The sequence below is a fragment of the Primulina huaijiensis genome, chromosome 15 (genome assembly GCF_012295235.1).
Source record: "Primulina huaijiensis isolate GDHJ02 chromosome 15, ASM1229523v2, whole genome shotgun sequence".
Lineage (NCBI taxonomy): Eukaryota > Viridiplantae > Streptophyta > Magnoliopsida > Lamiales > Gesneriaceae > Primulina > Primulina huaijiensis.
In genome coordinates, this window is record NC_133320.1 from 2,341,974 (window position 1) to 2,364,879 (window position 22,906).

General features: G+C 33.7%; 3 protein-coding genes across 6 annotated transcripts; all 3 read right to left on the reverse strand.

Moving 5' to 3' along the window:
* Positions 1-6,266: 6,266 nt before the first annotated feature.
* On the reverse strand, positions 6,267-9,143 carry LOC140959985 (uncharacterized). 3 transcript variants are annotated; one of them, XM_073418075.1, is made up of 3 exons: positions 8,984-9,143; positions 8,049-8,222; positions 6,267-7,960 (listed from the first exon to the last, which is right to left on the reverse strand). In XM_073418075.1, the coding sequence occupies exons 2-3, from the start codon at positions 8,148-8,150 to the stop codon at positions 6,515-6,517; spliced, it is 1,548 nt and encodes a 515-aa protein (XP_073274176.1). In that variant the 5' UTR covers positions 8,151-8,222; positions 8,984-9,143; the 3' UTR covers positions 6,267-6,514. The 3 variants fall into 3 exon arrangements, with proteins under 3 accessions (XP_073274176.1, XP_073274178.1, XP_073274177.1); XM_073418077.1 differs by having other exon boundaries at positions 8,049-8,161; positions 8,984-9,116; XM_073418076.1 differs by having other exon boundaries at positions 8,049-8,216; positions 8,984-9,116.
* A 598-nt stretch (positions 9,144-9,741) lies between these two features.
* On the reverse strand, positions 9,742-15,015 carry LOC140959008 (uncharacterized). 2 transcript variants are annotated; one of them, XM_073416690.1, is made up of 9 exons: positions 14,637-15,015; positions 14,067-14,276; positions 13,734-13,987; positions 13,393-13,663; positions 13,158-13,241; positions 10,699-12,197; positions 10,454-10,625; positions 10,046-10,178; positions 9,742-9,958 (listed from the first exon to the last, which is right to left on the reverse strand). In XM_073416690.1, the coding sequence occupies exons 1-8, from the start codon at positions 14,856-14,858 to the stop codon at positions 10,101-10,103; spliced, it is 2,790 nt and encodes a 929-aa protein (XP_073272791.1). In that variant the 5' UTR covers positions 14,859-15,015; the 3' UTR covers positions 9,742-9,958; positions 10,046-10,100. The 2 variants fall into 2 exon arrangements, with proteins under 2 accessions (XP_073272791.1, XP_073272790.1); XM_073416689.1 differs by having other exon boundaries at positions 10,049-10,178; positions 14,637-15,014.
* A 2,008-nt stretch (positions 15,016-17,023) lies between these two features.
* LOC140958187 (uncharacterized) lies at positions 17,024-20,586 on the reverse strand. The gene is made up of 10 exons (XM_073415551.1): positions 20,131-20,586; positions 19,254-19,440; positions 19,012-19,145; positions 18,798-18,910; positions 18,530-18,653; positions 18,220-18,369; positions 17,969-18,124; positions 17,643-17,722; positions 17,509-17,558; positions 17,024-17,292 (listed from the first exon to the last, which is right to left on the reverse strand). The coding sequence occupies exons 1-10, from the start codon at positions 20,527-20,529 to the stop codon at positions 17,153-17,155; spliced, it is 1,533 nt and encodes a 510-aa protein (XP_073271652.1). The 5' UTR covers positions 20,530-20,586; the 3' UTR covers positions 17,024-17,152.
* Between the last annotated feature and the right edge of the window lie 2,320 nt (positions 20,587-22,906).

The window sequence follows — 22,906 nt, forward strand, 5'->3', positions numbered from 1 at the left end:
AATATTTTACTTTCCATATTAAATGAGAAAACTAGTTACTAAGAAATTTGTATTTTGTGGAGAAAATGAGGATTATTTTAAATAATTTCAAAATCGATTAGTAATCTTTTCTTCTTGAAATTAGTAGTAGTCAAATATGAGCGGGCTATTTAATTATCAAACATGGAAAAACATTTCCGGTAAATGTCTGTCGCTTAACTTACAGTATTTTTATATTATTATTTTGTTAATCTTATGAGTGAAAGATAAGGTAATTATTTTCTTGGACCAAGCATCAATGTCATTTCGAAATGAGAAATGTTGGGATGTAATAATTAATGATCTTATTATAGAGATAACGTAACACAACGTTTCAACTATTGTAAAATTTGAAATATTAGAGTTTTATTGTTATCGTAAAATATAGTTTTTGACGTAACAATTAACAACAAACATTTGTCATTAAACATTCGTCTTTTGTAATGAAATACTTATTGTTGTTATGAATAACTAAGTTGTTTAAATATTTTATTAAAAAAAATTGATATTATTTTCATTATGCGTCTATATTTTAAATTATTTAACTGGAATAAACTTAAAAGATTAGCCAGATTACAGATGATCAGCAAAGAGATATAGTAAAATTTTAAATACACACAGAGATGTAGCGTTCATGTGAAACTTTTATTTACGGAGAATCTAACTTTTTAAAAAAAAAATGTTACTTTTTCAGGAAAAAATTTATTTGGGAAAGTGTTCTTCTTGATAAATACTTTCGATAAACCAGAACTAAAGAGTCCATAAATCAGATTTTAGGCTTCTATTTCAATTTATCTTTAACAATTAAACAACTTCTCTTTTACTTCTTTTTTTAATCGCCACATCCAAACATAAAATTGTTTTATAATTCCTAAAAAAAACTATTTTTTAAAAAGTACTTTATAAATTAAAGTTTAAACTTTTATATCAAAATTTACCCTAACTCATACTAAAATAACAAATAAAAATTATCTCATCGGTTGACAATTTGAACCCCACTTTACTCCTAATCTCCAATAATATTATATACGCCCATCAATGAGGAAACTAAAAGAAGCCCTTTTTCCTTTCAAAAGACAAAAAACAAAAAACAAAAAAGAAAAAAGAAAGAAGCCCCTTTTAACATGTCAACTAGAATCATTGTAAATAATGAAATGGTGGGAGACGCGCACATAAATATGGGTTGGGAGATGACAAGACAAAACAAGGTGGTGATGTGTGCGTCTCCCACCAATTCAATATATACACACGCACACACATTATTGTTAATCGGCTTTTTTTATTGTCTTATTTTGAAATTCTTAGATTGTTGATAGGTTAATAGATATGGTTATAAATAGGGGGCGGGAAAAAATACCGAATTTTCGATATACCGATATTATCGTACCGAAAAATACCGAATTTATCGAAATTTTTGGTATACTGAAATTTTCGGTACGGTATGGTACCGATACCGAAATATTCAGTTCTCTAACGGTATAGAAATTGAAATTTTCGGTAAGTACCAAAATACGGAAATAATATATATAAATTAAAAAATATATAATATTTTTAAATAATAAAGTTAAATTTTTAAAAAGATAAAGTGTTTTTTTTTTTAAGAAAACGATATATATCGATACCGTACAAAAATAAAGAATTTAACTTTTGTTTGGACTCATCATGTTGGAATAGTCCAAATCAAAGTTCAGTGGAGCAGCTCGACTCATCGTTGAACTGTTGAGAAGTCTTATCTCTGTCGCCTAACCTTACAGCTAGCCAGATGACTGGATGCTGGGTCTTGATTTGTTAAAAAGGCTTCAGAAATCACAGGACCTCAGACATTGTTGCAAAGATAACAGATGAAGAAGTCGCACGTGTTGCGGTTGAAATTTACTGGTGTTCATTGATGTCTTGGATCTCTAGACACATGTTGCGGTTGGTGTTTATTGTCTTGATGGATTTGTTTTAACATATATATTTTCTGATCTTTTTGACGGTCTCGAGAGACCAAATTATTTTTTTGAGATTAGACTTCGAAATTCGATTATTTGATTATATATATCTTTTTTATTCTGTACGTGGGGTTGGAAACTATCTTGTTTGCAATAATTATATTTGTTAAATAGATTAATCGAAATGTGATGTTTTAACTGCTGTACAATTTAAAAGATTTGAGTTGTACGATTACCATCAGCTAAACTTTTGGTAATATGACAAACATTTGGTCCTACAATTGATATCAAAATTAAAGTCACATGTTCGATTCTCATTGATTGCAAGAAATTCAATTATTGAAGATGACATTGTTGAGTGCAATAATTGTCTATGTTAAGTAGAACAATCGAAAGTGGTATCGGAGCTGTTGTACGACTTAACATATTTGAGTTGAACTGTTATCATCAGCTATAAATTTTAGTAAAACGGTAATCGCTCGATCATACCAATGATTTTTTTAAAAAAAAAAGTATAAACACAAATATTAATTGGCTTATAAATAACGTGATATATGAATGTATTAATTACGATTATTTTTGTGGAATGGGAAAGTGGGAAGTGTTATCATTGTATTGGATAGTGAACATATCCAATTATGCATGGTCGGATTTGGTCATTATGAAGTTTGGTTCGTTAATTCAAACGAACAATATACCATTAATGCACGCTTTCTCAGTTTTGTGTCACATCATCAACATTTCAAATATTTATCAAACCTAACTTTATACCAAACAAATAATAAATTACGATCAAATACATTTAAATTTTGAGATATTTTTGTTTCTTGATAATTATTTAATCACATGAAAATTATTCTGAACCCATAATATTTATTTTTTAAAAAAATAAACAGTGTTATTTTTTTTACTCTTAATTGTCGAGGTTTGAATGTGTAAACAAGTTGAATTTGGTCCGATGCACTTGATCTCAAGTTTTTCGCTTTAACGCAAATTTGAACACACATATCTCCAACAAAAAATGATGTTTATACCTCTTCATTCAACAAACAATGACCTAAATATTTTGGAAATAATAATAATAATAAACATTAAATCTAGTGGACAAGTAATGAACTTTGACTAAGTCAATTCTCAATCTTTAAAAAATTTGGAACGAATTCGCAAGTTCTTTTTGAATTTGTTATTCAAAAAATAATCGATATTTGTCATAAAACTCCTATCAAACCGTCGTACGTTTTAATTTATGAAACGAATCTCTGACTCATGAGTAATATTATTATTTATGTTAAAAATATTATTTTTAAATATAAATATAGATCAAATCGATGTATATATATACATAAGAAACTCACTTGTTTGATTGTTATTAAGACTAAGATATTGTATTTTTTAAATTTATTTGTTTGATTAGACAAAAAGGACCCGCCAATGATTTGATATTAATGATCAAACTAATTGACAAACTATATTTCTGACAGGATAAGGTTTCGTGGTGTCCGTCGTTAGTTCCTTTTTTTGCGCTCAGCCAGCCAACGTTGGCCATTCCAAGTCTTCAGTCCACTTGGTCGGGGGATTCTGTTTTTAGATAGTGGGTCCGTTGTTTCGTGTAATTTTAATTTTTAAAATTATACATAATTTCATGTTATATTCTAATTATTTTTTCTTCTTTTTTATGATTACACTTTTTGTAACACATTAAAATCAAATACGTTATTTTGACTTTGATATTCATTTTACGATATAATATTTTTTATTTTATCAAAAGTCATAATCGATTATAACAATTCAACTCAAATTTTTTAACTCGTACATATTTTGATTTCTCTCACATCATATTTATATTGTGTTTGTGACATGAAGTAATGCCATGCCTGTAATTATCATATAATCGGATCGTATAAAATCGTTTAAATTAAAGTAATATCTCAAGCATATTGTGGGGATATGCATGAATTATTCTCTTCTAAAGAAAGAATTTTATATTGGTTGATATTCATATATTAAACAATGAATACGTAAAACTTCAAAATATTAGTCAATCCATACAAAAAATACGTCATTGTTTGCGCAAATTATTACTTTTGAATTCTTCTTTCCAATCCCAAAATTAGTTTGAGGATCACACAGGTTTCATCAGGATACCTCGGTTTCGTGCGCTCGTTGGTCAAGAAATTCGTCCCGTCTAAGGGCTTACAGCTCGACCCATTAACACCTTTGTGGTACAACCCTTCATGCCCATGTGTCTCTCAACGTGGATCTATGTGCTTCCATATTTTAAAAAATAAAATAAAGTTACGTATCAATTAACAACGGTAATTTTTGACCAAGTGATGAGCACTTAATTATGACATTTTTCGATATCGAATTTTTATGCGCATAACTTAATTTGGTCGCGACAAACAAATACATTATAAAATGATAAAAACTCAAATTTAAAAGTACATATATATAATAAAATGTATGTGCATCATAATTATTTTTCATCCTTACATAGTGAATGATGATAAGGATTGTTATACGCCATTTACATGAAAATAGAATAACTTTGATTGTGCCAATAGAAAAGTACACCTTATCTTTTCACCTCAATAGGTAAAAGGGATTATCATGTAGCAAAGACTTTTTACTAAAGCAAAGCCTTTTGGCACTACCAGCCTCTCAGTTTCTATCCTCTATTCTTACCCTCAATCTTTTTTTCTTTTTTTTCAAAATGTTCATCATGTCATAATTCTATAAATCATAAAGATTTTTTGTCATATATAACTCGTAAAAAGAAATATCAATCGTAATTTGACCTGATTTTAGGTGTGTCACACTTTTGGCCACAAATGACTATCTAAATCGCAAAATGATTTAATACTAGGACTAATTTATTAAACCACGACTATAGAATATTATACAACATCAAACTCGAATAATAACTCTGTCGTTTCGTTGAATCATATTATATTTCATCCAGTTGTATTAAATATAAGATTCAAATATATATTTTTTTGTGAAATAAAGAATCTTAACATATCATTTCATCATAGCATTGGAAGACTCTTTTGTGGGATTAGATTACTTATGGAAGCATCATTCTTTCGTTTAAAAGTAGGGAAATTCCTATCCATATTCCCATACCACCCACCACACCTTTCGACCCAACTTCACCTTTTGGTTTATCACTTTTATTTATACTTGCTCAGTGAAAATGCAAACGAGAATACATACATATAATATATATAAATTATTAAAATCGTCTTGTAAGTTGATATATTTCGATTTTGGTTATTGAGTTAATATACGTTGGATATTGTGATATGATGTTTGATAATTCTAACATGTTTAGCGCCAAATCTTTATTCCAGCAAAAACAGACACAATAAAAGTAAAGAAAAACCAAGTTATCAAACTAAAGACTAAATTTNTATATATGTATGTATGTATGTACGTATGTATGTATGTCTGTGTGTGTGTGTGTGTGAAGTATTTACATTTAAAAAATGTTATTTCTATATGGCATCTGTGAGTCGGGCATATGAGAAGGGGAAGAGAAAGAACATTCTTTAAAAAAGACTTTGAAAAGAGCAACTTACATTATATATTAAACTATTTGTACATATTTCTTGAATTCGTCACAAATCATGGAATGTCAACCGATTCTTCATTTGGATACTTAACACACAAAATATTTTTCAACAGCACAAATGAATCGAACCTTTTCACTGTGATTCAAAGCATAAACATAGAATACAATTTTCCTTAATTTACACAAATTAAAGATGACGCTAATTAAGATTCCTAACTCAATCAAATCTAACAATATCTATATAGTTTGACATTATGGTTAACCTTTAGGTCTTGAACATAAGAGCTTACATGCTATTCGTCTCCATTGTCTCAATTTATTGAATTCGCCTCTAGGATAATATAATAGAATCTGATTTTATTCCCATACATACGCCGTTGAAACATTTGGTACATTATAAAATTATTTCACACAAAATATGAGGCTGGAAACATATTTGAAATAAAAATTCCAAGAGAGGAAAATTTGTCATATTCAATCAAAGAATTGATTGGAATCAATTCTACGGAAATGCCTCTATGAAATGTGGCTCTAATCAGATTCAGATTCGAATTAATTTGAACTCAGTCCAGTTAGGATAGTTATGAGCTAGTGTATATGAAAAGTTCAAAAAGACGATANAACTATCAATTTGAAAATAATATAATCTTTTTATTTTATTAATTATAAATTTTGTTGTGCTAATGGCATGTTCACAATCAATCGACGTAGCGGAACGAAAGTGGGAAAACACGAGTAAAGAAAATAGGAAATAAACACTGATAGAGAAACATGATCAGTTTTAACAGCAAGAAGCCGAAACTCGGCTCTGACTTGTCGTAGTCCGAAACATGGCGAGCTTATGAGTATTAACTATTGATATTACTTACACATTCATATTCAACCGAACCGAGTTTAACGTATTATGAAAGCTAAGAACTTACAGTGAAGACGATTATTAACAAAGAACGATGCTCTTCTCTGAGCTTTCATTAACCTCTGTTACACTTCAATTTATAGCCACCTTCTCCGAAACCTCACTGTCTTTTGCAACTCCATCATTTTCCATACGAGCATCTGGTGCTAAACGGTCAGAAGATTCAGCATAAGCGTTCTCTTGTGCCTCTACTTCTTCATGTTCAGTCATGTTTTCATCTTTATTTTCCGCTTTCGTATCTTGAGCAGCTTCAAAAGTTTTGTCAGTCTGATTTACTTCACTAAACTCATCTTTCTTAATTGTTTCTTTCCCTTCAGTATCTGCAAGTAAATCATTCTTGTAACCTCTAAGGAGTTCTTTATCTTCAAAATTTAATACGACATTCTTCTCTGTACTTGCAGCTACTTCAAAACCTTTGGCACTATGGTGATCGTCTCCTTTCCCCGTGAAACATCCATCTCCCTGAACGTTCTCTTCACTGAAATATTCATCATTGTCCTCCATCGAATGAGCTTCATCACCATGGCTCTCCTTTTCATTTTCTTTTTCAGATTCGTTCTCTACTACCTCCTCATTATTCTCATCACCTGTGTTTCCCCTCCATTCTAGACGCCGCATCCGCCTTCTCAAATCACCCAACTCCCTCTCCATCAAGTACAATCTTTCCTTCAAAATCAGATTCTCCTCCTCCAATTGAGCGATATGGGCATCCTGATCGTCCACTCGATTCTCCAGCACATTATGATACTCCATCCCACCAACACTGTTTGGATTATATATCATCTCGAAACGGCTCAAGTCATGATCCAATCTCCTCTCCACCTCGACGTGCTCCTCCACATCACTCTCGCTGGAACATCCTTCATCTTCCTCCTCATCCTCATGAGCCTCGATTTCATGCCCGGGCAATCTTAACCTAATCAACCCCTTCATCGACCCATATCCATCAACACCCCATTCTTCCTTAGCCATATCCACCAAAACCTCCCTGGATGGAGAGAATGTAGGAGTCGGCAAAACTGCAGGGGTCACTGGACATGGAGAAACTAAGGAAGCGATACCACCACTCTTCTTTGCTCTGATTAAAAAGGAAGTCGTATTCCTTGGAGCAAATGGAGCAGATCTGCTATTATTGTTGTTGTTAGTACCACCGACATTCACATGCGTTATATAGTTCTTATTATACTTCTTTTTGGGGAAGAATTTCCAGGTTTTTATTTGATTCTGATGCTGCAACTCATTCAAAGTTGGAGGCTTGTAGTTATTAAAATTCGAACTCCCAACACCACCAGCACTAATGGTCTTGACACCTCCACCAATTCCACCAGCATTAGAGCCAGCCATTAAGGACTTCTGCTGCTCCTTTCTCCTCTTGTCTACCTTTTTGCCCTTCCAACTATTCCTTGGCCCCAATGCTTTATTAAAGGTAGAATGCGGCGGTTGTATTGCACCATGATTAGCGTTATGAAACTGTGAGGGAGGAGCCCACAAGCCATAACTCCAATTCATCTGAGCCATCTGCCGACAAGACGCATGACCAATCAGATTACCCAAATTAGAACTAAATGGAGGATTTGCAAAGGGTTTAATAAAGGTTAAACACTACCTGTGGCTGTTGGAGCGGATTCATTTGATTCATACCGATTATATTCTTCATGTTTATCAATTGCTGTTGCTGTTGCTTCATCATTGCTGCTTGCTCGTTCATCTCAATGTTAACTGCCGATCGATCAAATTGGAAGAAAAGAAAATACAAAAGCCGTAAATCGGATCCCTAAACCTGACAAATTCAAGAATTATTATATGCATTGACATGACAATGAAATGCAGACAACAGATTTCAACTAAACAAGTAACATCACATAAGAACAACAAAAACATATCACGTTGGTTACAAATACATGTAGTATGTTACCCTATTTTTTTATGTTTTCCTTTACCAGAGGCTAAAAAAATTCCCCTAGATTGTATAGCTAAAGGAAAAGTAAAGAAATTGAAAAACAGGGGCTGCCGCTATGCAATCAAACAATATATATTCCAGCAATCAAGAAATGTCTACTTGTACGGATAAAGTAATTCTAACGACCATGATTCTTTAATTCCATTTCATAGCTTGTTCGATGACGAAAACTTTGTTTCTTGAATCTAGGGACATAGCATAAAATTGTGAATCATTCTTAATATAGCATCTTCAAGCTGTGAACCATCAGATCACCTAATCCTTGGTGAGATAAAATACATCAATTATTGGAATAACCTGGCTTAGAGATTCAGAATTCCAAAGTAAACATTATCAATTAATATCGGCATATCTCATATTTCCGTTAATCTAAACTGAACACGACAAGTTCAAGACTCAATACGAGATCTTGTATAATGCTTAAATTTTGAAATAGAAATAGAAATAGAAAATTGTTGAGCCGTTCCTTACATTTTCAGTTTGATTCTTGATAAATCGCCATAAATTGTTTGAATTTAAAGATCTAAGGATCCATAGCCATGAATTTTTAGGATAATCCCTCAGAAAGTTGAGAAACTTACCCCCAAACAGTAGCTGGTAGCGTAGAAAACACTGATTCGAAGCTTAAATGGAGCTCCCAGCTTGAATTTTGGAAGAAATCCCACGAGGAAAATCAGGGTTTTTCTCTATTTCCAATTTTCCACCCGTTGGTAAAGTTTGTTACGCGGTTTTTTAATTAAATAATAACTAATATATAATATTTAAGTACACAAATAAATATAATAAATATTGATATTAGTATATTTCTAATATTATACTCAATTTTTTTTTATCAAATCTAAAATAATTTATTCTATATATATGTTTCAAATTTTCAATATTTTGTAATAAATTTTATAAGAAAAAATAATTGTAAAACCAAGGAGTGCATTTTGTCTGAATAGGACCGTAGAGAAGGTTTAGATATGACATTTTAACTATTCTCATAGGAATTTAAAAGCAAGTCTCTCATAATAATACAAATACAAATACAAATAATAAAAAAACATACAAAAAAAAATTAAATGTAATAAACCGGGGTCCAAAACCCGGCCTCCTCGTATTTTTTTATTTTCTACATTATATTTTAAAATTATTAAAATCGTTATTATTTTTAAAGTATTATTATTATTAGTAATAAAATATGAGAAAATTCAATTTTTTAAAATAATATACTATTATTAAAATATAAATGTAACAAATAAATAAGTTATATTATGATTATTAACCAGAATAAACTAACAATAATATAACAATTTGTCATTAAGCCTCCAGCTGCATATTAATGGAGACAATAATATAAACTAACAATAATATAATAATATAAAAATGTTGGTCCAAACACTCGATTCAGAAGCATTATGTGATTATTATGCTACACAACAACGAAATCAGCGCATGCGTACTTGTACAAGCCTATACGATTTACATTCTTGACCTATGTTCGTGTCTAAGAAAAGATAACAATCCACAACGAAAGAACACAGCACGTCTGCAAAATCAACAGCTTCAAAAACCTGCACCAAATGTGAATAATAATTTGTCATTAAGATTATGATCAAACGAATTTAATATACAAATTTATATTTAAGACTAATATTTGCCACCTTGCTGAGACAGAATGAAGCAGATATGCAAGGATTTGTAGAGTTGGTCCTTTCAAATCTTGCCATTAGTTAATATCTCTAAGCAGCCATTGTTCTTCGCTTTTTCATCGTCCTGTCGGGATGCAGTTTCCTGTATAAATTCAGCCATTTGTCTCATAAAAACGGCCCAAAGAAAAGTAGAAAACTATTCAAAAAGATAGAGTTGCAAAGTCCAATGCAAATCTCTTTTCAAAATACAAGTAAATAAAGATAGCATACCAACATAAAATCAAAGATGACCAAAAAAGGAAAAAAAACCTCGATGTCTATGATGTTGCATGTAAACAATCACCCACAAATGCATATGTACGACACGGAATTTGTTGGTGAGCCACAAAAAATGATTGACTTATAACCAGAAACTACCTTAGAGTCTCCAATGGTTCTTTCAACAGCAACAGCATGAGCAACTGCTATTACATCTCGAACAGTGATTATTTTATCTATACATACACTTGTTTTTTCTGCACCAATGAGAGTCTGATCAAATGGCACCACAACATTATCAATCTCGGGGGCCCTTAAGTTCTCACACAAACTGCACAGAAGGGAAAAGAATGAACTTGCATAGAGAACAAATATGCAACATGAATTGATGAATCCAAGAGTACCGTAGGGTGGCAGCTTCTACTTCAAGTTGTGTTGTCACATCTTTCTCTTTTCTTCTCTTTTTGTTACTTGGCTTTTGCTCCAGCAAGGTATCAGCACACCGTTTCAGCCATGAAAAAGCAGTGATAGGCGAAGATGACTTGAGAGACTTCATTACATCATGTTCAAACCCATTGCTAATGTTACCGTTTTGATCCAAGGGTAATTTATTTTGTGGATTCAAAAAGCTTGAAGATTTCTGAATATATGCCTGCAAAGTGGATAGGTGCATCTCCTTTTCAGCAATGCTATCTAATCTCTCTTTCAAATCTTCCAATTTTTTCAAACTATCTATCTGAGCAAGAATCTCCTCTCTATCTGCACGTAGCAATTCCCTTTGTTTCCCCAGCTTCTCTCTCTGCACCTTAAGCTCGTCTATAGAATTATTCAGCTCTGCCCATTCCTGGTCCCTCTTCTCCCGATCCAGATTTATTTCCTCTCTCTCATTATCAAGTCTCTTCATTGCAGACTTAACATGTTCTAGTTCCTTTTGCACAGTTTCTTTGAGAGAATTAATATGTCGAAGTTCTTTCTTTTTGTCTTCCTCAATCTCTGTTTCTCTTTCTTTAAGATAGCTCTCAATTTCCTCAAGTCTATTACAAACAGAACTCTCCAGCTCTTCTTTCTGCAACTCCATATCGAGCAAGAAATCTGCACGTTCTTTCTGAAACTTACTGAACCACTCAGAGCGTTCATGCTCAAGTTCACTCATAAATGCTTCGCGATCACGGGAAAGTGACTCAAGATCTTGTTTATATTGGTCTCTCATTGCAGTTCTCTCTGCTGTCAACCTCTCACGCTCATCCTTCAGAAATTTAGAGATGATAAACTTCTCTTCAGCAATAAGCTCGGCTTGTCTTGCCAGCTCCTCTCTTTTCTCATCAATTAACTCCCACTCAGCTTCAAATTTCGCCTTCTCTTCTTTTAAATGATCTGCCTCATCCTCAAGTTCCCGCTTTTGAGCACTTATAGTGTCTATCTCTTCTTTGAGTCTCAATTCAAGCACAAGAGATTCATTTGTTTCACTCTTCATCGCCTTTACTTTCTCTTCTGCGTCATTAACAAATTTTTTCTTCTCCTCCAGAGAATCCAAAGACTTTTGAAGGTCGATCATTTTCTGACTGATTTCTTCTTTCTCCAGTTGGAGAGAGCGTTTCTTAGATTCCAACTCTTCTTCAGCAGTGAAAAGATTCTTCTCTTTCTCTTCAACTAAACTTGACCTCTCTTCCAGTTCGTTTTCACGTTCTTGAAGACGTTTTGATTCAATATCCAGTTCAAGTTCTCTTTCTGATATATAATCCTCTCTTTGCCTCATATCTAGCTCTCTTAGCTCCCATGCACGTCTCTTCACATTCATTTCATCTTCCATCAATTTGTGTCTATTAACTAATTCTGCCTCAAAAGCAGAGTTCTTCTTTTGAAGAGTGGCTTCATGATTAGAAATTACTTCTTGGACATTATCCTGCAATGTACCAATAGGAAAATTGAGGGGGGATAAATTGAGGGGGGATACAGAAGGTTCCAGGGTAATAGCACTAGCAAATTGATGCTCATGCTGCATACACAAATATGATTACATACATACAGTGATACACTGAAAAATATATATAAAACAATATTGATATATTTTTAAAAATACATGATATATAAAGAATATTCCAAGTCAATAATACATGAATTACATGGGGCGTGAGGGGAAAAAAGAAGTTAATACTACCTCCATAGGTAATGTCTTTGCCAACCTGTGCAGTATCTCAACGGTCAATTTACTTAATATACATAAACAGCATAAGAAGTGGAAATTTCAAAAATTTAAAATATCTAATATGCAAATAATCACTAATATATAGACTAGCCATGACTTTATGCTGAAGCAAAAGCAAGAATCTAGGCTCCATAACTGCACTAAAGAGTATGTTGAAAGGTTTTCAGGGAAAATACTTGTACAAAAATGAGGATTTTGGAGATGTCTATCACTATTTAAAGTGTTAGGTCAGCTAGAAATAGTATCCTTTCAGGGGTACAGAGCCTAGCAGCGTACGCCTATTACAACAAGACACTAATCTTGGGGACTTCATAGTATAAAACGTTATTTTTTTTACAATAGCTTGGCATGTCAGGTATATCTGTAACATGCTTTTGATCAATGAATTATAATTTTTACTTATAAAAAAAACATCACCACTGCTACTGTAAGATAAAAAAAATGCTTTGACAATGAAGAATTTGTAGCAATAATTACATTGTGTAAAAGTGCAAGACGGTGGTTTAAATACCATGTTTAACTACAAAAGAAAATTCTTTACCCTAAAAAAAGAAATTCAATATACACAATGATTGACTTAGAACTTCAGTCATCAGTTCCAATAATCAAATTGACCATTTGTATCCTAATTTATTTCATTTAGAGGAGTTTACTTACAGATTCTTTGCTGGCAAGTTTAGCTTGTAACGGAAGTAAATCTTCCTCCTTCTTGAGAAGATCACACTCTCGTCTGATGGCAGCCTAGAACCAAGTAAAATTTTAGAAAAATTACCGTGCGGATAATCCTATATCCAGGATTACCGATACAGGGAACAAAGAAGAGAGGTAATAATGCAATATATCAGCATATTGGGTTATTGACAACCAAATAAATCGAAAGTCATGTGTCAACCTCCTCTCTTGCTGATAAAGAACTTGCCCTCAATTCCAGGGCTAGTTTTTCCTCATTCAGGGATCTTTGGTCTTTCTCCAAGCTTAACTTCAAATCCTCCAACTTCTTTTCAAATCTCTCCAACTCTTTAGTTCTAGTGAAGACATATTCCTCTCTCTGATTTAGCAAGCCCTGCCCTTCAAGTAGCCTTTCTTGTGTAAGCTGCTGAGCTTTCTGCCTTTCGAATAGGGATAGCTTCTCATGCTGGATGTCTTTCTCTTTGGCATCAAGCCTGCATAATATCGACAAACAAGGATATCGTCAACCACTTCAGAAAGTTAATAAATGAACTAAAAACTTACTCAGACTTCAATGTCGTCATACGCCCCCTTAAATCATCTTCACGTTCTTCAACTTCAAGCAACTTCCTTTCAGCCATTCGATGGTAGCGACTCGCCTCTAATTCCAACAATTCAGCCGCTCTTCGTTTCTCATCGGCCTCTAACAACTTATTATTACCATCTTCCACCATATTTTGTGCCTCAGCGTATTTACTTTCTGCAGAAACTTTCACCTCTGCATATTCCACCCGCATCTCATGCAATGTCTTCTCAATCTGAGGAAATTATTGAGTCAGTAACACGTTGAGATGAATCATAAATACTCATGCAAATTATATATCGTAACAAAATTACATTCTTAAGACATTCTTTCTCAATTCCAAGTGCCTTCCTCAGACTATCTTCCCGCTTCTTGGCATCAGCCAAATCCGAGGCATGAAAAGACTGTAACCGTTTATACTTAAGTTCAGTGGATTCAGCCGCAGATTTTGCTTCCTCGAACTTTGAAAGCCACTCTTTTTTCTCCAGAATGAGAAGGCCCATGTGATGTTGGTGGTCATATATCTATAAAAGCCGGTGCAGGTAACGTCAATGACTAACAAATAATACATGCGCAAAATTTTAAACTTATTTACACCAATACACTCGCGGAAAAGATAAAGATATTAAAATATCCAATATAGTGAGTAATTAATGAAAAATTTCCCGCTGTAATATTTAAAACAAAAATCCAAGCATAAATGCTCAGAAACAAACACCCATTTTCCGAATATTCTCCAGCAAGGAAGAACGAACGGAAAACAAAACCCGCCCACCGAATCTTTAAAGTGCTAAAATTAAAACCAAAAAAAAAATCGAGAAGTACTCCAAAAAAGTAGAACACAGAAAGCACACAAGAAAGAAAACTCAAACGTAAATTTATACCTCAGCTTCAAGTTTCGCGATGTAAGCTATTAACGCAGATTTATCCCTCCGTTTTATGGACTCTTCATCAAACCCTGATTCTTTCAACCGTTTCCACAAAACTTCATCGGTCAAAGGGGTTTTCAAAACCCTAACGGAACCTGGATTCGGAGAAAGCGCAACTGTGGAAGGTGCCCTGGGAATCAATGCTAACTTCTCCGTTTGAGAACTAGAGCTAGCCATCAATTGATCGAACCCTATAATCGCAATGCTTCAAAAACTTACCCTTTTCTCAATTTTCTGCTACCAAGTTGCTGAATTTTGAGATGGGTTTGGTTCTTCAGCAGAGAAAGGTGTGGACTCCACCACCTACTTTTCCACCATTTTATGACTTATTATTATGCCGTCTCTCGGTATACGACGCCGTTTCTGGGTTTAAGAATGGGAAGTAGAATCGGGCGGGTTGTCAAAGTATAATTTAATTTACAAGTTAATAATTATTGCCTTAATTAGATTATGAAATCTAAACTATGAAAATTTGAAATATTATTTCAGATTTATTCATGGCGGTTGACCAACGATTACATATGTAAAATCGATAACCTTGTAGAAGGAATATCAAAGGGTTCGATAATATTTATAGTGAGTTTGAAAACTTTTTTTCGTGTATATTTAAAAGTTATATTAAAATTTAAAATTTTATTGAGACGGTGTGACGTTATATCTATATTATTATATTATTAAGTTTAAGACATTTAGTGTAATTAATTTGGTTTCATTGTTTGTTTTAATAATTATATATATTAATAAAATGTTAAAACTTTGATACAAGTCATATGAGGCTTGACGAACAGAGTTTTTATTTTCTAACCATCAATTTGTAAATTCACTATTTTTTGTAATTAGATTTTTTATTCTCATTTAAATATAAATGAAATGAAGTATAAAAAGTATTGTACAAGCACACAATGAGTGCATCGATATACTAGTATATGATTAAGAGAGAGACAATAACATTAAATGATGTTGATGAAAATCGCAAGGTTTGTTGGGAGGTCGGAACTCGTTTTGGAAGCTCGGGTCAGATCTTCGGATATGGAAGCACAAACAAGAACGTTAGAAGGGGACTAGAAGGTTGTTCCGACGTAGTCGCTCAACGTTCAAGTCAGAGAATATGAAAATAGAGATAGTACTGTGTGTGTTCAGAATGAGTGAATATATGAATGAATAAACAATGACCGAAACTTGATATTTATAGGAAAAGAGTCACGATACGAATAGAGTTCTTAGAAGACTACAACTCTATTTATCGTAAAATTCTAAATCCGTTGGAATCGTTACCCTGTTGGACTTTGGATTCTCAGAATATCAGATAAGGTTAGATTAAATCTTTACGAGTCTTATTTTTGTGGATTACATATTGATGTTTATGAGTGAGAGCTCGTTTGAGGCATGAGCTTATCTTACGTGTACTGAACCAGTCCAAGTTTTTAATGGGAACTCGGCTCGGGAGGTCGGCCAAGACTTTCTCAATCGTTGCGATGATATGTGCTGGGAGGTCGGATAAGACCTTGATGAGAGGTCGGTCACGCTTTGCTGATAGACGATTATGTAATTATGGGAGGTCGACTAGAGTGATCTCCCGCATGACCTCCCAACGAATCTGGGTAAATGGAGCGCAAGGTAGGTACCTAGATGACCTAATGGATCCAGTGAATGAGATGACCTCCTAGCTAACCATAACCGGTAAGATGATCTCTCCGGGCTATCTGGATATTTGACATGAATTCTCTCGAACTATCAAGAATGAGTCGATCCTATCTCCCAATGTATTATTATATATATCACAAAATATTTTATGAGACGATGTCATGAGATATACGATGAATTTTTCATATATTTATCATATTAGGTGGTTATATACATAGTTGAATCCTCAATATATCGGATAAAATAGTAGCCTAGATCATAATAATTAATAGCTAATTTTGTCAACATAATTTACTATTTGTCAATAATTCCAAATTATATTTTCACATTTTTAAATATATAATTTAAAATATTTTTCAGATACTTCCACAGCTGTAGAGATGTACCCACTTCGTATTTGTTTCCGAGTAACATTCAATATGTCACGTTCGAAAATAAATTCCGGATTGAATTCTCTGCATTATATGCTGCCCGATTAATTTTATATAAGTGGTGGTTTTATTTCTACACCGACTCGAATTAATTATCCTAAATTCTTGCACTTCTTTTCGTATTTAGGTTAATTTAATAGATGTGCCGCATAACCGCATTTGGTATCATATTTTTGTAGTGAAGAATTTGGTGCAAAGAAAAAACCAGTGTTTAGCATCATAATTTGTCTCTATTTAACCCCAAGAAAAATGGGTATAATTGATATGTACACTTTCCCACTGGTTAACAATTCAAATCAGCGTGATTCAAACAGATGACATTATTTCCATACAAGATTCTAAAACAACGACATATGATTGCCGATGCAAGATTCTTACCTAGATAGCATTGACTTTTTAAACGTCGTATAAGGCCTTACCTTTCTCATAGTATTCGTCAAGCCAATCTCGGATCAAATCGACCTCAGCTTCCCTTTGTTCCACCAGCCAATCAGGATCATCAGCAGTTGCCGGACGCAAATCCAAGTGATGGGCACCTTTTAAACAATCAAGTTGTTCAAAGTGTGTCATTGCACAGACGAACGGAATTGCGTTTAAGTATCAACAATCGTATAAACACGCTTGTATAGGTAATACGGTGAGGCCAAGGATTTTGTCTCGGTGACGGTAACAAAAATAAGAATTTTAAAGATCTAGGATGGGGGGACATTCTTAGCTGATCAGTGGGAAAAGATGGTTCGAAGTATGTTTACCTTTTTCAGTAACAAGGGCGACAATGGTATCAGATACATCCTCCAGTACACTGCACCCAGTAACACTCATTCTCATCAATGATATAGAAATTTAACGTCAAAGAATTTACAAGAGCAAAGTGTCAAGTGTTAACCTGCCTCCATTCCAGGGATCCAACAACCCGTTTGAGAAGATGATGTTACTTCCAAAAGCTTTCAAAGCTTTCTTAAATCCCTTTTGATGTTTTTTTGTAAAAAAAAACAGGGAAAAAACAAGTTACTCTTCAATGACAGCATAGATGTCGAATTCAAAAGATAACAAAGTATAGACAGACAAAACTTTAAATATAACAAAAATAAAAGGTTTCATCTTCTGCAAAAGATAAAGATTGTGAACAAAAAAGAAAAATAAAAATAGATTATTCTCATTGATTGTAAAGTATGTAAAACTAGTACGTAAAATTGAGCATGATTTTCATACATGTCCACCGAATTCCGTAGTTATCCAAGTTGGTCTGGGCTTGACATGATAATTTTCCAAGCAAAATTTTTCATCTGAACTATAATCATAATCATACGCTGGAAACATGCTAGTATTCACGCTACTGGAGACTGGCATGATCATCTCGGTGCATGCCTGGTAAAAATCGGTAAACAACAGTGGTTAATTCCCTAATGGCATTCAGTGGTTAAAAAAACGATAATCACAGTATAAATTCAATGATTTCGCACCTGCCAATTCCATCCATCCACACCATGAGGATCATCATCCAGATCAAAGCATTCAACTGATCCAGTATAATTGTAATACACACTAACTCCTTCAAAGATACACTCTAAGACATCAGTCTTATTGGAGCAATTATCGATCTTATTACATACCTAACCAAAAGTTATAAGATTGGTCAGAGCATTTAATTCGGCATATATAGATCAGATTATAAAAAGAAATGATTTACTAATTTTTCTAAGCTACAAAAATTAACATCTTTTTATGCATGAGATTACAGATATCTGAACTTCAAATTTACAGCAAATCAACCTCCTTTATTGGATTTCCTGGCATGGGCATGAGAAAATCAGCAGGATAGGGGTAATCAGCCATAGCCAAGTAACTATATGCAGATGACAACCAGTCAGAGAGATCATCAGCACTGTCTAGTTTCCTGCAAATGTACTTCTCATATCACATCCAGTAGCTTTCCAAATGATTAGACACAGGGCTAAGAAAAGAACTTTTAAAAACATCTGTATAATAAATACACACAGAACAGAACTTGAAAGGAAAATCCACAGTTGTATACTCTTACCGGCAAAAACGGAAGGTTTCTGTCAAATGGGAAAGCCCATTATTTCTCTGCGCCTCTTTTTCTATTAAATCCCAAGATGTCTTTATAGTATTAACACAGCTAACACTTTCGCGCTGACATGACAGATCAATAAGCAAGGGTTACCATACTGAAAAAACTCTTGTGAACTAAAAACTATATAAATGATAAGTTCAGCATGAAGGGAAAAACAGACTCTAAAATCATTAGAGACAATGTCATAAAATGTCTCCGGAGGCACAACATCCTCGAACTGAAGAACTGGTGCTGAGGAAGCAAGGGCCCCAATCGCTATGTGTGGGTATTTGAGCCTCATCCATGCTGCCAGCACTGTTAAATATAATCTAATAAAAATTAGTCTCAAAACAAACTGAGCTTCTTAATATCGACACAAAATTGGATTATTGAACGAAGCTAACACAGGAAAGATTTTCTTACTTCCGCCATATGATCCTCCAAAAAGCACAACAGGGCAAGCCTGGGCAGACAAGTTTCTTTTCAGCTCAGTAATCAACACAGCAAAATCAGCAAGAGCTTGCTCAGTTGTTAAAAGTGATAATGTGCTAGCATTCTTATATGCCTCCTCTCGATTTCCGTACGGCATCGACTCCCCATAGTACCTATGCTGTCATGCAACACTCACATTGTTTAAGTCCACGGTAATTGGAAATAACTGTTCAAAAGCATGCCATCTTATTCAAAAATTATAGGTCCCAGTCAAAACAAAGATGCAATGATGAAAATATCCTGCTTAGGGTGAGAATAAAACCTCCAAATTTTTTTAATTGAATCAACTTGTTTCTACACTGCTGAAATATGGAATTTAAATACATGAAGACTTCACCACTTTTCCTAACTCTAAGGACTCAACAGCTACTGTCAACACTGTCAACACAATAGCTAACAATTATTAAATTATTTTCTAACTACTTATGGACCATTCTTATGCAATAAAATAATAAAGAAAATAATGACCAACACACTAATGCCAATCTCAAGCCTTCACTCCACGTTCTCTGTCCATGTTTCTTATTCACTGTATGCTGTGACTTATTCAATCCACGTATCTTGGGTTCCTAATTGACACTTTCTTGGATCTTCTAGGCTAATCACAAAAAACATTAAACTTCTCGCCAACTCACCCAAGAACAATTAATATACCAAGAATCTAATGGGGGCCGAATCAAAAGCGCTGCCGATCATATTCCTAAACAGATGGATGTGTTTCAGTGTGCATGGGGATAAGTGCGACTAAATAAAATTTGCGACAAATTTATTTCCAGCGAAATAAATAACGGCGTAAAAAAATAATTACTTCAGGGAAGATAACCATGGCGCCGAAACGAGGGGCAAGCTCCCAAACGAGGCCGGTATTAGCGGCGAACCACTCAATGTCACCTTCGTTCCCGCAATACAGGAAGATTGGTCCCATTCGGTCAGGGCCCGTCCAGTGCTCGATGTTGATGAGGTAACGTTGACGAAAATTTGGGAGCTCAGAAAAGCTGAAGTGATCAAGAATCTGATCGAAGTATCGAGTCTCGTACTGGTACCGTGGAGCTCCGAGAATCCCGTTATTCTTGGTGGGTCGAGAAAATTTGCCCAGAAATCGCGGGGCACGCTTGGAGAAGATGTGGTTGGGGTTCCGGGCGGGGAGTATTTGTGGGCAGAAGGAGAGTATGAGAAGGAAGAATACGAGAATTGCAAGGTTCGCCATTTCTTAGTTATTCGAGCTCAGAAAGAGAGTAGAGTGGAGAGTAGGCAGGGTTTTAACTAGTTTTGTGGTTATTCTTTTTGAAAAAAAAAAATCTGACTTTAATAAATTCTTGACTTTTTAAACCATTTAAAAAATGACGAAAATATATAATCATTCTATTTTTTTAAGAATAATTAATCTATTTAGAATTGTCTGAAATTTAATAGTCAGGGATTTTTTTTCACTAATTATTCTATATATGAACTTCTAAACTTAATTTCATCTCACATTTCATGTATGCATAAAAATGAAATGTTTCCACTATGACACACAAATTTTTTTGAGACAAACCCAATAATACATTGGTTAAAAAGAGGAAAAAATGGTGAAATGGGGTACATATTGCCTATATATTATTGATCACGTTCCCAATCACGCTCACTAGACGATAGATCGAGTACACATTTCTTAAGTAACATTCTCTTCTCCTCGAGTTCTTCACGGAACAATCATGCGAAAAACCATTGTTATTCTTACTTTGGTAAATGACATCGACAAAAGAATTCTACCTTCGTATTGCGAGATTTAGTGTCTCCTCCGACATATTGGCGAAGCAAACTCGGAACCAACTGGGTTCGACGCAATTGCACGACAACCCTGGCGAGATGCTCAACCCTACTTTGTACACTATCTTCTTCCAGAGCTCCATTTCTGCTTCAAAAGTGTTTGAACCCTACAGATGTCTCATGTCTACCCAAGAAAATAGACACGCATTGCTTTCCAAGCACGAAATCCGGCATCTTCCAGCTCATGAACTAGCATGTTGTGCCGACAGCAAAGTTTAGAAATCATGGCGGACAGGAGATACTATGTTTGTGAAGCAGGGCCGAACCTCTTGCGAGGACAAACAGGCCATCACCTCACGGGCCCAAGAAAAATTGAATTCATGTTATTGAGGTATGTATCTAAATAGTATGTGCATTATATATTAAAAAAATATGGACAATGATCCAATGAAAATATGATTAAATAAAATAGTTGTATTCATTGGAGATTTAATCCAATTGTGTAGAATTCAAACAATAACATTACACGGCTCATTAATTAATTTTTTAAATTGTATGCATTAAATGGTTATGTTGGTCCAATATATTTATCATTTTATATTATATTGGACCAACTCGTAGGTTGGACTTTTATACTCTACTTATTGATTATTTGACATTTTTTTCTTGGATTTATGTAGTTAGCCCCATTTCAAAAAATTAAAAATAAAAATTTGTGATATTTACTCCTTTTATATATCTCTATTTTCTATTTTCTGAATGAAATATTATGTATAATATAAATCATATATTTTTACAATATTAGTTTAATATATATATCATTTTATTATTTTGATAGTTTATATACTGTATTACAATTTCTGACAATTTTAATCTTTTTTTCAATATAATGCGCAGCGGTGAGTAATAGGTTTTTTGGATCAAAACTCACTATGTTTCCTCGGATTTCTGCTTTAAAATGTACCAAATCCTGCGCACATAGAAATATATACTTCAGATTTGTTGACACTCTATTCAGATCATGCTAAAACAGGCCAGGGGATTGGGCTTCAACCCAAATTACGCTTGACTCGGCTGATCAATTGTATCGTTTTCAAATATTTTGAATTTTATTTATAAGAATAAAATAAAATACAATGAGAAAAAATAGTGCAATAAATTAGATTTTTTTGTGAAGATAACAAAATATATTAAAGCATTTAGAAAAAAAAAATTTTAAAGGGGGAAATAATTTATTAATTCATATTCAGGTACCAAGCGAAACACCACAAATTCAACATAAGGTTATAAGTATAGCAACGAACCACACCCAGTCGATCCATGAATAGAATTCAAGTCCACTTTCTAAGAACTTCTGAGCTAAAAGTTCATGAAAATTTTAGAACTCCAACTAGTTTAGTCGTCTCATGATCATTCAAATCGGAGCTCAAGTATTATATGATAAAGAAAATTCGAATTGAATTCTCAATTGAACTTAATCTGAGTCTATGCCTTTAATGAAGGGGGGAGTGTTGATTAATAGTGATTCATATATGGAAATAATTAGTATATTTAGTGTTGGTTATTTTCACATCTTTTAGCTGATTAGTCTTACGTTCTTGAGTCGTGGTTAGGATTAGTGCTAATAAAATCTTCTAGGAGTTGCGATTTTTAGCATTCTTTGCTCAAAGTCACAAGCCTTCAGACATGCACCCTGAAATAAGTGAGCAAGAATCTGTCCTGTTCTTGCCTGCTATTCCTCTGTGTTATGCAAACATCCTTCTTTCCAACTGTTGATTCCAAACATATATTGATGCCACGAAGCACGGCACATGCATATTCATCTTTTACGC

Excerpts from the sequence above, each read along its gene's own strand:
- LOC140959985 (XM_073418075.1), bottom strand. The coding sequence starts at position 8,150 with ATGAACGAGCAAGCAGCAATGATGAAGCAACAGCAACAGCAATTGATA. Across the intron at positions 7,961-8,048 it reads ATCCGCTCCAACAGCCACAG|ATGGCTCAGATGAATTGGAG; the intron begins GTAGTGTTTAAC and ends TCTTGTCGGCAG.
- LOC140959008 (XM_073416690.1), bottom strand. The coding sequence starts at position 14,858 with ATGGCTAGCTCTAGTTCTCAAACGGAGAAGTTAGCATTGATTCCCAGG. Across the intron at positions 13,242-13,392 it reads CTTTATCAGCAAGAGAGGAG|GCTGCCATCAGACGAGAGTG; the intron begins GTTGACACATGA and ends ACTTGGTTCTAG. Across the intron at positions 10,626-10,698 it reads GTAGAAGCTGCCACCCTACG|TTTGTGTGAGAACTTAAGGG; the intron begins GTACTCTTGGAT and ends CCTTCTGTGCAG.
- LOC140958187 (XM_073415551.1), bottom strand. The coding sequence starts at position 20,529 with ATGGCGAACCTTGCAATTCTCGTATTCTTCCTTCTCATACTCTCCTTC. Across the intron at positions 19,146-19,253 it reads TGGAGGATCATATGGCGGAA|TGCTGGCAGCATGGATGAGG; the intron begins GTAAGAAAATCT and ends TATATTTAACAG. Across the intron at positions 17,293-17,508 it reads CGCCCTTGTTACTGAAAAAG|GTGCCCATCACTTGGATTTG; the intron begins GTAAACATACTT and ends ATTGTTTAAAAG.